Genomic DNA, 13,269 nt, shown 5'->3' with positions numbered 1-13,269 from the left:
TTCGTTCGCAATAGCTTTTTCGCTGTAAACAGTAAATTAATCAAAGAAACTATATTGATTTCTAACACTTTACGCAAATAGGTATTAGATATTGAAATAAAACTACTTTTACGGATTTGATCGCCAATAATAGTCAACAAAATGTAGGGTAGCTGTGGGTAACTAAAATATCAAGACGACCAACGCCTTAGTATGCCCGTGACCATGGATGATATAAGGAATCCGAAACGTCGGGATTAAATATAAATTAAATGTAAAACTAGTTTTATTCAAAGAAACTATATCTAGTGATTGTTTGAATTACTTAAGTGACCACTGTTTATTAAGTGCGTATTTTGACGATCCCAATAGCGCAATGGTCACCATGCCGGACTGCCGAACCTGAGGTCCCGAGTTCGATTTAAGAGCGTGTACGTCAACCGCGCGCCATTTGGCCTAAAAAGGTACTTTTCAAACCACTGTTTCTCATTAACTACTTATCCTATAACTATGTTAATTTATAATAACGCAAGTTAATTTCACTGTCTATATAGTTAATTGAACATAAATTTCAATTTGTGTAGTTTAAATACTTAAAACCCCTATAACGTAACAGATGATTTATAAAATTCCCGTTCAGCGTCTATTTCGAAGCTTAAATTCATGTGAAAATAGTGGCATATCTAATCATATTTATTTTTTTACTCATAGACGAAATCCCCATGCCTATAGTTAGTTGAAAACATTTTTTGATTTAGGTCTCTATCTTTCAGAAAAAAATATTTTAACAATGTGAAAAGTTGTGAATTTCAAATGCTTTTTTTACTTACCTATCTTACTTAATTTAATATAACAATTATTTACTATAGTAATATAACTCTTTTTTTTAAACATAGACTTTACATTATAATTTAATCTCTCGTTTTTATTTTTTTATAAATTATTTAAAAACTACTATAAAACGCTGCACGCGAGTCAACTCAAACCAGACCGCCGCAAGGCTTCACAGAGAGAGGACGTGTCGCTCCGTCACATCGCGTAGGGTGAATAACCTCTGCCGTGGATACCGAGAATAGAGTACATTTCAAGCGCGACCAACAAATCTTGATACATTACTATTTTATTTAAAGCTCAATTTTGAAGCATATTTTTTTTTATCGATTGAGTTGAAATTTTGTTTGAAAGTTCAGTTTTAATGACAATGTATAATTCTATATCCAATATGGGGGTATACCCAAGATGGACACAAAAATGTTTTAATGCATTCCTACGATATGGGTATCAAATGAAAGTGCTTGATATGAATAACTCAACAAAAAAATGTGTCGCGAGTCTTAATCCAATATGGCGGACTCCTTAGGCTAGATAGGAGCAGAGCTATTTATATGTTCATTTTGGATGTACCCTTGACTTTTGATCCCGAATAACTTTTGAAGCATATAGGATAGATAACTTAAAACTTTAATTTTATTTATTTGGTAAACCCAATCTCTTCACCAATATTTGGCTTTCCGGCAATTGTTGTTATTTGACCACAATTTTTCGGTCTGGATGGACTGGACCATTCATATAAACAATCAATTTTTCAAATCGGTCCAGGCGTCTTTGAGAAATCGAGAACAATCAAATTGAGAACAATCACAAAACAATCTAATTGAAACCTCCTCCTTTTTTTGAAATCGGTTAAAATACAGAAACTCTTACATTGCCATTAATCATCAGTCGACTATTTCGTACTGTTGAAAATTGTATGTAATATACAGAAAATCCTCAAAACCAAGATTTTCATAGGTGTCCGATTTTTTTGCAAAAGAGTGTAAGTATTAACGACTTATTTTCACGCCTTTATATTTTAGTCATCCATAGACTTACACTATTTTCTCGCTATTAACTATTTACTAAATAATATATTTTTTGTTCTACTAATTTCACTCGAAAGGATCAAAATGGTTTGTGTGACTATACGTGAAGTATGATAGGCACGCACACAGCCGCGACGCTAGTCTGCGCGATTTTTTGCGTTGAATTACCTAAAGTTGACATCGCGCGGCGAGCGTACACGCTCTTAAGGTCGACATTTGTGTGGTGAGCATGCTTGCTGGTTGTGGTCTGGGTGTTATAGTATGTATGTATTTATAAATATGTAGGTCAGTTGTGTTAGCATCCATAACACAAGTTAATTAATAACCCACAATGACATGGGGCTAACCGGCAGTGCGTATATCAAAATTACTTTTTGAAAAAAAATATTTAGGTACATGTTGTGACTATCCTCTGAAATGATGGCTGATGTAACCAAAAAGTAACTTGGGTTTGACTTTTTATCCGGGTTTGGAAAGTAGTTCTCTTTAAACGTAGGTAAAAATGCAAACACACTAGTTTTCGAGATGCCATTGCTTTTTAACATTGGAATATATACAGATTTGCTATGCAAAGTGATACTTTGCCAAAAATAAGATAAATCTAATAATAAAAAATAAAAGGAATAAAATCAATAAACCATAATGTATTACAAGTTCACAAGTACATCGCTACTTAAACGATAACTTCGAAGTTATTTAGTTATCAAAAGTTACAAGTTAGAACCATGCATTGCATGTAGGCAGATAGATACGATTTAAGTGAAAACTCTGAAGTATCCAATTAGATGAAGGAAGCGGGTTTTACCCCTTGCCGTCGGTAACAGGCTAGTGAGCGTTGCGTAAGTAACAACCAGGTGTAATCTAGACTACCTGAGCCTTCAGACGCGCGTAGGGATGTCGTTTGTCCTTAATGGGTTCCTACTCTTAAAGCGTTTCTCATAAGAGTTCCGCAGCTTTCTATGTATGTAAGCTTAAAACAGTAATGTGGTCAATGAGGAAAACAACCGAGTTCCAAAATCATATAACAATTACTTACAACGAAGTCTTAAAATTGAAAAATAAAACTTTTGTCCCTCGTCGTTCGTACAAAATTTAATTCTTTTAATATCTTCTTTAAAGGAAAATCCCTTAAATTCGTTAAATGTAACGAAAACAATCTATGGAGCGTACAGTGATCCGCTTAACTCAAATTATAATAGTGGGAGGGTGAAATTTTGGCGGTAGCAACGCCTGCGACATTCCTTAGAAAGCGGGAGCGCGGGAATCAATAAAGGATTTCCTGGCGCCTTGCCCACGCATGTGCGTGGCGGCCGGTGTCGCGGCCGGCAGCTCCTCGCGCCACCAGCTCCCCTCGCCAGCGAGCTCGGCACCAGCTCGGAGCCAGCTCGCTGCTGCCCCAGCCGCCCTGCTGCGCGCCGCGTGCCACGCGCTGCTGCGAGTACTACGCCGGATGTTGTCGTAGAAGGGCTCGAGACGTTCGCCTCGGTCGCTGACCATCAACCCTATGTATGAGCAAATAAATCTCAGTAATAAGTAGTAGGCCGCTGCGTTATTGGGCGTATGATTCGCGCGCAGCGTCAGTGCGGGCGCGGGGCTGCGGGGCGGGGTGCGCGGGGTGTGCGCGGGGCGGCTTGGCGCGCGACACGCTTGTCCTCGCTCGCGGCCCGCCCGCACGACACCGGTCCCTAACCTGCCTGACACTACCACTCGATGACTCAAGCACAAACGTACGCCCTGTGTGACACTGTCGGGAGAGTTTAGTGCGAACGGTGTGTGCTTCTATGTAGGAACGGTCAGTGCTGTGTCGGTTGTCGTGTGCCCTTGTCATGTGGGGAGTGCGATGGCGCTGATGGCCGGCATGTGTCCGCGGAGGCCGCTGGGCCTGCTGCTCGCGCTGCTCGCCGCCGCCGCGCTCGCCAACCAGCTCGAAGACATCCCGCACAATGAGTAAGTCACCGCTAACCTAGTCTTACATGTCATGTACCCACACTGGATTTGTAGAGCACTGACATTTAATAATATCTCGTAGTAATAAGTTCTAGTAATAAGATAAAATTATTTATCAATTAACAATATTAATAGCATATTGCTAACACTGTGTCATGTTCCTAGAAGATAACAAGCTTATTATTGTAAACTACTTATGTACTTTGATTAATTTATCATCTAAGTTTATTACATTACGGATCCGAGCATTATAATTATTCTTCGCGTAGACCTTTTTCAGTATTGTCCCTTTTATACATGGAATGAATTTCAATACTACCTCTACTTATTTACCGAATTTCTTTCATGGTGAAAAGTTACACAACCAAGACAGATCTTACATGATACCTGAAATCCTACGTAACATTAGAAATTAGTTATTTTCAGTTGCGAATGCGGCTCACAAATACTAGGATTGCTGTCACCAAAAGTAATTATAGATTACTTTTGGTTTAGAGTACATTTGACATTGGATCTTTGAAAAATTTTATCAGTTTGTTAAAGCGTTTTCTTACTATCTACGAATAATGTATCCCGCGTTTTATGGTAGCAAGGATCATCGCCCTATGGAGGTGATATACCAACATTATGAAATGTAGCGTGGGGTCTACTTATGTGTAAAAAACATTGTAGTAATCGGTCGTGTAGCCCACGCTTTACTCCAATGTATCGTAGTACTCTGGTTAATGAGAAGCAATAGGAATTATGCGTAGGTGATATCCTTACAATGTGACAATGATTAAGAAGAAGATTAGATTACGTGGGCGCTGATTTTGAGAATTTACAAATGCCATAATGTCACAAACTCTGTTACCTAAGTACTAACTTATGACTTATTAAATCATTGGCCTGAAATGTTACAGTTCAGTAAACGTGGGATACATGTAAATCGCACTCATAATAAGTCAGTTGTCAAGCATTTAAAGTAAAGAAGAAATATGTAAATTAATTCATAGTGTCCGATTCTGATACAGAACAAGAGTAATTTAGTTCCACTGATGTATCCATATACAGTATAAACCACAGTTATATGGCATATTATATAACTACCATAGGCTATCAGAATTAAGGCAGTATTTCAACCTTGTCTTGTCAGCAAGAACTGAAATCGTTCCAAATAAGTTTCACCTGCTAATACATTCGATTACGTGAATGGCCGACATCTAAGACCTCTTCAAGGACACCTTGAAGAAGGGTCAAAAGTTTATTTCTTAATGTAGAAATATTTTCTTTACATAGATACGATTGATCTCTATTTGATACTTAACTTATATCATCATGATCCTCCTGCCCTTATCCCAATTAGTTTCTTTTCTCCTTTAATACTCTTCTATCTGCTGTCAAACTATTTCCCACAAGTAACATTCTTTCTAGCCATATCGACTTGATACCTAACTTATATGAGTTTATCAAATGAAACGACGAGATTCACTTTGAATTATAATATAAGATATCGATTTCGTTCGGTCTATATGTAACTTAAAGTTATTATAGGATTTGATTAATTCTTAATAAGTTATCGATGAGAACTCTTATGAGAAATTTGATTAACATTTCACCTTAATACATAATTAGAATTCTAATTATAGGGAAACGCCACAACAATATGAGAGTCTCGTTAGATTGCCCATTATTGTAGTACTAATAATAAGTACCCCAATGAAAACCCATAGCAAACATGGAATTCTGAAACAACAAGAGAAGAAACTAAAATTTATATTTATAAAATTAATGAATTTCATTTTTTTTTTTCTAAAAAAGATGCAATTTGTAGTAATTTAAAACGCAGTAGAACCTTTTAGCAGCTGATTCGCTTACGTCCGATATAAAATTTACGAACACACAGCAATGCACACAAGCATGGTTGCCTGCCTTCCCCGTACATAAATCATAGTATTTGTTCACCTGTTGCGAAATTCGCATCACATTTTCCTGTAATTATTCTATTTATGGTCATTATTCTATTTATGGTATAAAGCTTAAATAGACCTGGAATGTTTTGAAAGGTAATTGAGAATTGGTAATTATATAAGAGAAAGAATTGCAAATACTATTCAATTTATTACAATTCTCTAATTAACTCTTGATCAGCTATTTACAAAATTAAATGAGTCTACTTCTACTACTCTTGACATGATATTTTTTTCGGTAGGTTTTTAGTGCAGTCACTTGTTTTGAACGTAGAAAAATAAAAGGAGACATTGCAATTGACCGGCAGAAAAACAAAGATGTTTGCGAAACACGAAGGAAGTCGTCATAGAAACTAACCTAAAAGCTTTTGCTACAAAGTTACATATTGGACATCAAACATATTCAATTCTAAACAGTCCTGTATTAATTGACAATAGGTACCATTAATTCATCACAGTACTTTACTAAAGCACAATGACGATTTAAATTAATCTAAACCATAGAAACTGGTTTAAACAATACAACAAACTAGATCCGATATTGCTTTTAACCAAACAATAATGATGATTGGTCATGTAAAAACCATATGTATTTACATATTATTATAGGTATATAATTTCAGTTTTCAATATAGACTATACAAATATAAATGACACGCTGCCATTAGTTCCTCGGATGTAATACCACACATTACTATAGTCGATACATATAATTATCTGCCTACTTTTTATATTTTTTGTCATTTATTTTCCTTCAGCATCAGGTTAAAAAGTTTCCGAGTCAGATTGTTAACTTTAGAAAGTAGGTATTTTTCCGCTTTCATTCCGTAGTTAGGTACTGTTGCATGCTTTCAAAATGTTATAATTTTAACGTACTGGATCATTGTATTTGAAACCACATTTAATTAACCTATCTGTAGGTACTAGTTCTGTAATGAAATTAATTTAATTTCTGAATAGATTAAGCAATCCAAGCAAAAGTCCAGCGAGCCTGGCTAAAACGAATATCCCTTAATTCAGACTACAATATCTTGTATTAATGTAGGTGGTTAAAAACATCTGGGTAAAAATGGAAATTCATTATAAAGATTATTATTATTAATCGACTTTCAAAGTTTTTTTAATAAAAAAATATCTGTTTAATATCTGTTTCTCCCAAAAATTGTAAGATATTTCGATCGATCGATATTTAATAGTTGCAGGGTGAAGCCGCCCTCCCAATCTAAGTAAAGCGATGCGGTTTCACTTTAACTCTAATGATTCAATAGAAACTATTACAGTTAAATATGACTTTCACCACAAAAGTCAAACAGAACAATGTTTAAAACGAAACAATTGAAGCAAAGTGATTATTTATTACTTTATTGCAATAGATTTGCATTTAGATTACATGAATCATAATAAAATGGCGGAGGTGTGCTTGAAATATGTCATTAAAAAAATATTATGCATTCTTAGAAAGAGTATCAAGGCTGCAATAATAATCGATTGGAAAAGGTTCAATGGTAGATTTAGTTGTTATTTTAGTTGCATTTTTCACCACTCTAATCACAATTTTATCCAACAACTTCAATAATAACTGCCAAATTCAAATCTTTCCCTTGAGGGTTGATCTTTAATAAAACCTTGTAATCGTGGTGGCCAGGGTCCACCCGTTGCAAGGCCTCTTGCAGTGGTATGTAGGGCAGGACGTGCTCCGCATACCCAACCAGTTTATTGACAGCCAATTACAGAACCACATTCAGCCGCGAAAGCTTATGCCCCCGCTACTTCTAACGCCCTACAACTGTAACTTACACACGTAACATTTACGTCAAAAATTAACTCCCAATTAACTTACACAAACAAAATGTAAACACTCTAGTTGTTTACGTAATTCAGTTAATTTGTTAACTGTTGCGTAAGGCGTTGATTTTCCGATCTAGTTTTATTAAGTGATTTAAGTGTAATTTCATTTTTAAGTGTTACCAAAGTATTAAGTTAATTTTACTTTATGTAAAAGCTATGTTAGCAGAATTTAATATTGACGTTTCATAGTCCCAACGCAACGATTTGCTAAACGAAAAAGTTCACAAGTGACAGTCGGAAGTTTGGAGATGGATCAATTCGTGATAAATGGTGGCATAGAGGGTCCCCACGCCACTCATACAGTGGAGCGGTTGTAAAAACTTTGAATTATTAACGAGAATTCCGGTTAAAGTAATTACGTATCCGTGCCACTGATTAAATGTATTGGGCTGGTTCATTAATCTGTATTACGATGTGTATTTGTGGAGGGGTTGCCAGTAAAGATAATTAATTAATTAGAAAGCTTGCATGCATGGTATATGAAGTTTACAGTCTGCCAATTTCGTTCATCTTGCGCTATAAGACTTTGCAACATGTTCAAAGTTTCTTACTTGAGAGTATTTTCTCAACTTCTTAGTGTAATACTCCTTCAATAGTTTCAGTTGCGCTAAAAATGCATGATGGAGTAGTAGATAGTATTACAAAAGGCAAATGGCGCCTTTGGATAAAGAGCTTAAAACATAGTTATCTAATTCTTAAAATATATAATGTATTTTCGTTTCAAATAATGATAGCAATTTGGACCCATCATTATACAAATGGGGTTTCGTCTATAGGTGTGAACGACGTGGGAGTTTCATTCAATTTCCACACATGGGAGGGGAGAAAATCTTTTTTTATATTAAGAATGCAAATGTGAAGATTAAACGAAATCAAAAAAACAGCAAGCTCAGGCCGGAGCCGCGATCACGAGCAAACAAACTCTATTAGCTTCGTACTGTACACGAAGTACCTGCATTCTATTAAATTGTATTAAAACAGTTTTAGTTAAAACAGAAAGTATAAAAGCATAAAGTTTCAAGTAATCATATAGAAAAGAAGTTAAGTAAATGTAGTTTTATAAAACGTGTTTGAAATCTTTACTAAGTTCTTTTCGATTTACTAATAATAGAATAGTAATTACAGCACTATATTTTTTTACGAATACGATATTAATGAAACAAACCATTAAAACCTTTACGTACCAGTACGTCAAGTTTTTTTGTAACAGCCTGTTCATAGAAACAGATAATACTCTGCTAATATGAAAGGAAATTATAGATACTGATAATGGTTTCCGTCTGCTCTGAAACTTATCTAAATTCACCAAGGCCAGCTATTACAGCACTTATTTATGTAAATCTATAAAATACATATTTTAGAACTTTTGACACGTGTTTTGGTTTCATTTGTAATTGTGTGTGCGTATTCATTATTGTTCCACTGTAGCACATCCTTCTTCTCATATAGAGAAGGTACGCTTGGTTAAGGTAGATTAGAGATATCAGATTTTAAAGCCCAAGTGTCCAAAATGCTTTCAATCACCTACTCAGTCTTTGGTCAATATGCACTGACTGCGCCTTTCAATAATCGATCGATGCATTATTTTGCGATTGGCTATTGAATTTTGGTATATGCTTCTCGTCAAACCAGCTCTCATTTATAAACAACGGGTGCATCGGTTATTGTAATCCACAGTTAGTTCACATTAATAGACCTATAGATCAAAATATATATCATTGTTGTTTTAAGCACAGCTAGTCTTGATATCTCTATGTTTAATACGGATCCAATAGTACTTGCTAGATATACGGGCGAAGCTTGATTAGCCTGAATTGTGGACTAAGTAATGGTATTGCGGAATTGTTAGAAATGAATACGGAACTGATAATGAGACTATCGCATATCTGCGGCTATCTTAATTGGTTTACTAAGAAACTGAGCATACAAACCTTAGTTTGACTCCTGACTCACTCAGAAAAACGAGATGGAAATTAGTGTTTTATGTTAACTTTGAATTCAAAGTTTGCTTTACATAAGCATAGCGTTTCACGATACAAAGTTGAATATTAAGCACTTCTATCCTCCATGAGCATAAAATAATCTGTAATAACGAATATAGGACATATGACTAAGGAGAAACGTCTAGTAAATAGTTTGAAAAGCTCGAAGCGAGGCTGCTACAACGTTATTACTATCTTTAAACTGTACACATGCCTCGGGCGATATTAAATTAACTGGTGTCGTTATCTCTTGAGATTTTGCCGAGCTGGGAACATAGGCGTCCTATATTTATTACTACTATATCTACTACATAGGTGGTACATACATGGCTTATGTACTATGATCGTCACTTGTTTTATCTCGCGATTATTTTGTGTTGTTGTTGCCATGTAGGTTTTAATTGGGAGTAATTTTTCAAGGTTGATCCAATATGCATGGTGAATCAGACAATTGATGGTATTTTTAAACGAAACATAAAGTAATACGTGCGTGCATATATTGCGTTTTTAGTAGTAGTGCACAATACAAATGGTCTAGGTTTCGAAATACAGGTGCTTCTTGAAAAACGTGATCTTTCTGTCGAAAATATTCTAACACTGAAGATTCACGTGTCCAAACTATGGCCACCCAACATAAAACAAGTGACATTCATCCATTGTACGTGACAGCACCGTCTTGACCACTAGTGGTCGTTTGTAAGCAACACGTGGGCTGCAGGCGAGTCGCGCCGAGCCGTTGTAAACAATAGCTTATATGAGATACGGTCATAGTTCAGCGAATCGCGATGTAAGCGCATTTGTGCAGCTCTCACCACTCAACTATGAAACGGGTAAAGAGCTGTGGGCGTAAGGTCGAACGGTTAATGTTGGCTCCCACGGAATATGTTATTTATTGGTTAAATTGGGTACTGATATTTTGGTCATTCTATTTTCATCAGCATCGGCCTTTATATTGTTTTACTACTAGACACAAGTCCCGTCAGGCTTTAAATATAAGACTCAAGTCAAAACTATTGGTGGTCCCATGGTTATCCTAACTTAATATCATAAATACGAAAGTAACACTGTCTGCCGTACTTGCAAGTCAAAATTACTAAACTGATTTTGATGATATTTGGTACACAGTTTAAAGCCTGAGAAAGTAGTTCCCTTGGGAAGCAGGTGGAACCGCGGGAAGCAATCAATATAAAATAAATAATTTTATAAGTTGTATTAATCTTTTTATAATTACAAACATACTGCAAAATAAATAAAAGTTGATTCACATAATTCTGTGGTCAGTAGGATCAACCAATTAATGTCCCCATGTTCTACAGCTCACCAATTAAGATTAACCTAATCTTAAACGTCTGAAATCTGTTAAATATACTACATAGATGTGACCTAAGCGAAATTTCAGACTTTGAATGTTTGTCTATTCATCCTCACAATGTTAAAAATATATAAAAGTTGATTCACATCATCCTGTGGTCAGTAGGACCAACCAATTAATGTCTCCATGTTCTACATCTCACCAATTAAGACGGGGCTAATCTTAAACGTCTGAAATCTGTTAAATATATTACATAGATGTGACCTAAGCCCGAGGGTAGGAGCCAAAGGTCACACTCAGATGATTCGCCAATTATAAATAGATCCTTAATTCCCTGTAGCCACAGTTTCCAAAATAACGCGTTTGTCAATTTGCCTTTTCAAACTAAACTTAGCTTCACCAAAATTGTTGCTCAAGTATTTTGACATTTAATATTACAATGAAAATCTGAAAATATTGTAGGATTTCTATTTTCGGATTTAGAAATAAAAGTACGACTTTTCGTCAAATGTTTTTCGATATCTAATATTTCTGAACAAAGTAATAACAATAAAAACCAATTTTTTGACACGCTTTATTTGTTTTAAGCCTATTAGATTAGTCCTAGGTTTGTGCTAATGTAAATATGTGCATATTATAAAATCTAAATTACAACATGTTTTTGAGAATCCCAATAAATAGTTAGCTTTAGAAACGTAAGAACTGTTGCCTGTTATCAAAGAAGCGCATTGCAGTACAGAGTTCAAGGCTATTCAATGCATAAAGACTGTCTGCAGAACTTCACATTCACGATAAGACTGCCCATCATCGCCATATAATACCTACTTTTATCAACCTTTACCAGGTTTTTTAGAATACTCTTTTCAATTTAAAATGAGCACACGTTTTACAAAACCACAGGTGAATGTATGTAGACAGTCTCATCAAATCTATAATATAAAAATGAATCGCAAAATGTGTTGGTAAGCGCATAACTCAACAACGCCTGGACCAATTTGGCTAATTCTTTTTTTGTTGTGTTTATTATTGTCAGGAGAAGGTTCTTATGAAAAAAAAAAATAGGGTAAAGTAGAGAAGTCAGTTGACGGGAGCGAAGCCGCGGGCAAAAACTAGTATTATAATAAAATCAAGCTTGATGAGCCCAGACACTCAGGTTTGACATTATAAAGTAAAGTTACCTCGTGACTTTGTACGACTTTTGATGTTTTAAGCTAATATTTTAACAAATTAATTATTTTATATTTAATTGAGATGAATGCTTTCGTCAACACCCACACATTTGCAAGATGTGTATGTCTTAAAATAATTTGCTTTTAACTTAAATTACGACGTTGCTTGATGCAATATTCGTAATAAGTATTTTGAGAAATATCTTTCTATAGTTAGTGCCTGATACACCAACGCAAAACCTTAATTGCCCTAACGATGAAATCTGCGTTGGCGAATTTTTAAATAAAATCCTTATTTTAGGATACTTTTCACTTACTAATACTACTACGTAATACATAGTTCCCTGATAAAGTGAACCCATCCTTACACAATTTAAAACACATTATATGAAAAAAATTTATTTATTTAATTAAGTAGAATTCTTATTTAAAAAACCTTGTATATACAGTATACCTGATTATGTTTGCGTAGTAAAATGATCATAAAAGCCGCGTCGCTCGCTTAGTTCCCGAGATTGATCACAAAAGTTTCTCTAGACGTAATCATATAGCCCGGTTCAAGCTCTCAAGGATAATATAAATGAAAGTTCCATTAAAACTTGTCCAGTAGTTTTAAACATCGCTAAGGAAAAACGCGCAAATGCAGTTTGAAGTTTATTCGTACTGAGTGCTTTGCTGTTGCAGTTTGTTTCTAAGAATTCATGCAAACTTGCTTGCTGAAGATAATGTTATTTATTTGTACATATCTGGTTGTTCCCAAAGGCATCTTCTTCACGCACATGGATAAAAAGGAGCCTTTCCTAAGCTCTAGAGTAGACTGTATCTGTCCGGACAGACAGACAGAGTAATCTTCGAATTTATGATAGAGTTCCTTAGTATTGGTATTTTAAATTATAGAAATTAATACATTTTGCGTCTACTGCAATCTTAAATGATTTAATTTGTAACTTTATCTAGAACTCTGCAAAAACCTAGGAGCATTTCATAAAGACAGTACATATTATAACTAACCCAAAATCTTAGCTATAGACCCAACCCATAATTGATTTACTATTCATGCATATCATAGAAAACTACTAACTATACACACAGAAAGTGTAATAGCTTTAACATAAAACACAACAGCCTTTAATGGCAGTATTAAAGTCCGCGCTAGTTACAATCGTAACTCAATTAACTGTTTCGTAGAAGCGTAGACAATTTGCACAAGCGGGGTAGGCT

At 35.1% G+C, this 13,269-nt stretch overlaps 1 protein-coding gene across 3 annotated transcripts in view; it reads left to right on the top strand.

Moving 5' to 3' along the window:
• Positions 1-3,433: 3,433 nt before the first annotated feature.
• Positions 3,434-13,269, top strand: part of LOC110377785 (voltage-dependent calcium channel subunit alpha-2/delta-3) — a 57,905-nt gene continuing 48,069 nt past the window's right edge. The window contains exon 1 of one of the 3 annotated variants that reach the window (XM_049835942.2): positions 3,434-3,788. In XM_049835942.2, coding sequence (XP_049691899.1) covers positions 3,682-3,788 — 107 coding nt within the window. In that variant the 5' untranslated portion in view covers positions 3,434-3,681. The remainder of the gene's footprint in view (positions 3,789-13,269) is intronic. The other 2 variants (XM_049835941.2, XM_049835943.2) reach the window with 2 other exon arrangements.

Source organism: Helicoverpa armigera, chromosome 3, assembly GCF_030705265.1.
Source record: "Helicoverpa armigera isolate CAAS_96S chromosome 3, ASM3070526v1, whole genome shotgun sequence".
NCBI classification, from domain to species: Eukaryota; Metazoa; Arthropoda; class Insecta; order Lepidoptera; family Noctuidae; genus Helicoverpa; species Helicoverpa armigera.
This window is presented reverse-complemented; position numbering and strand designations above follow the sequence as displayed.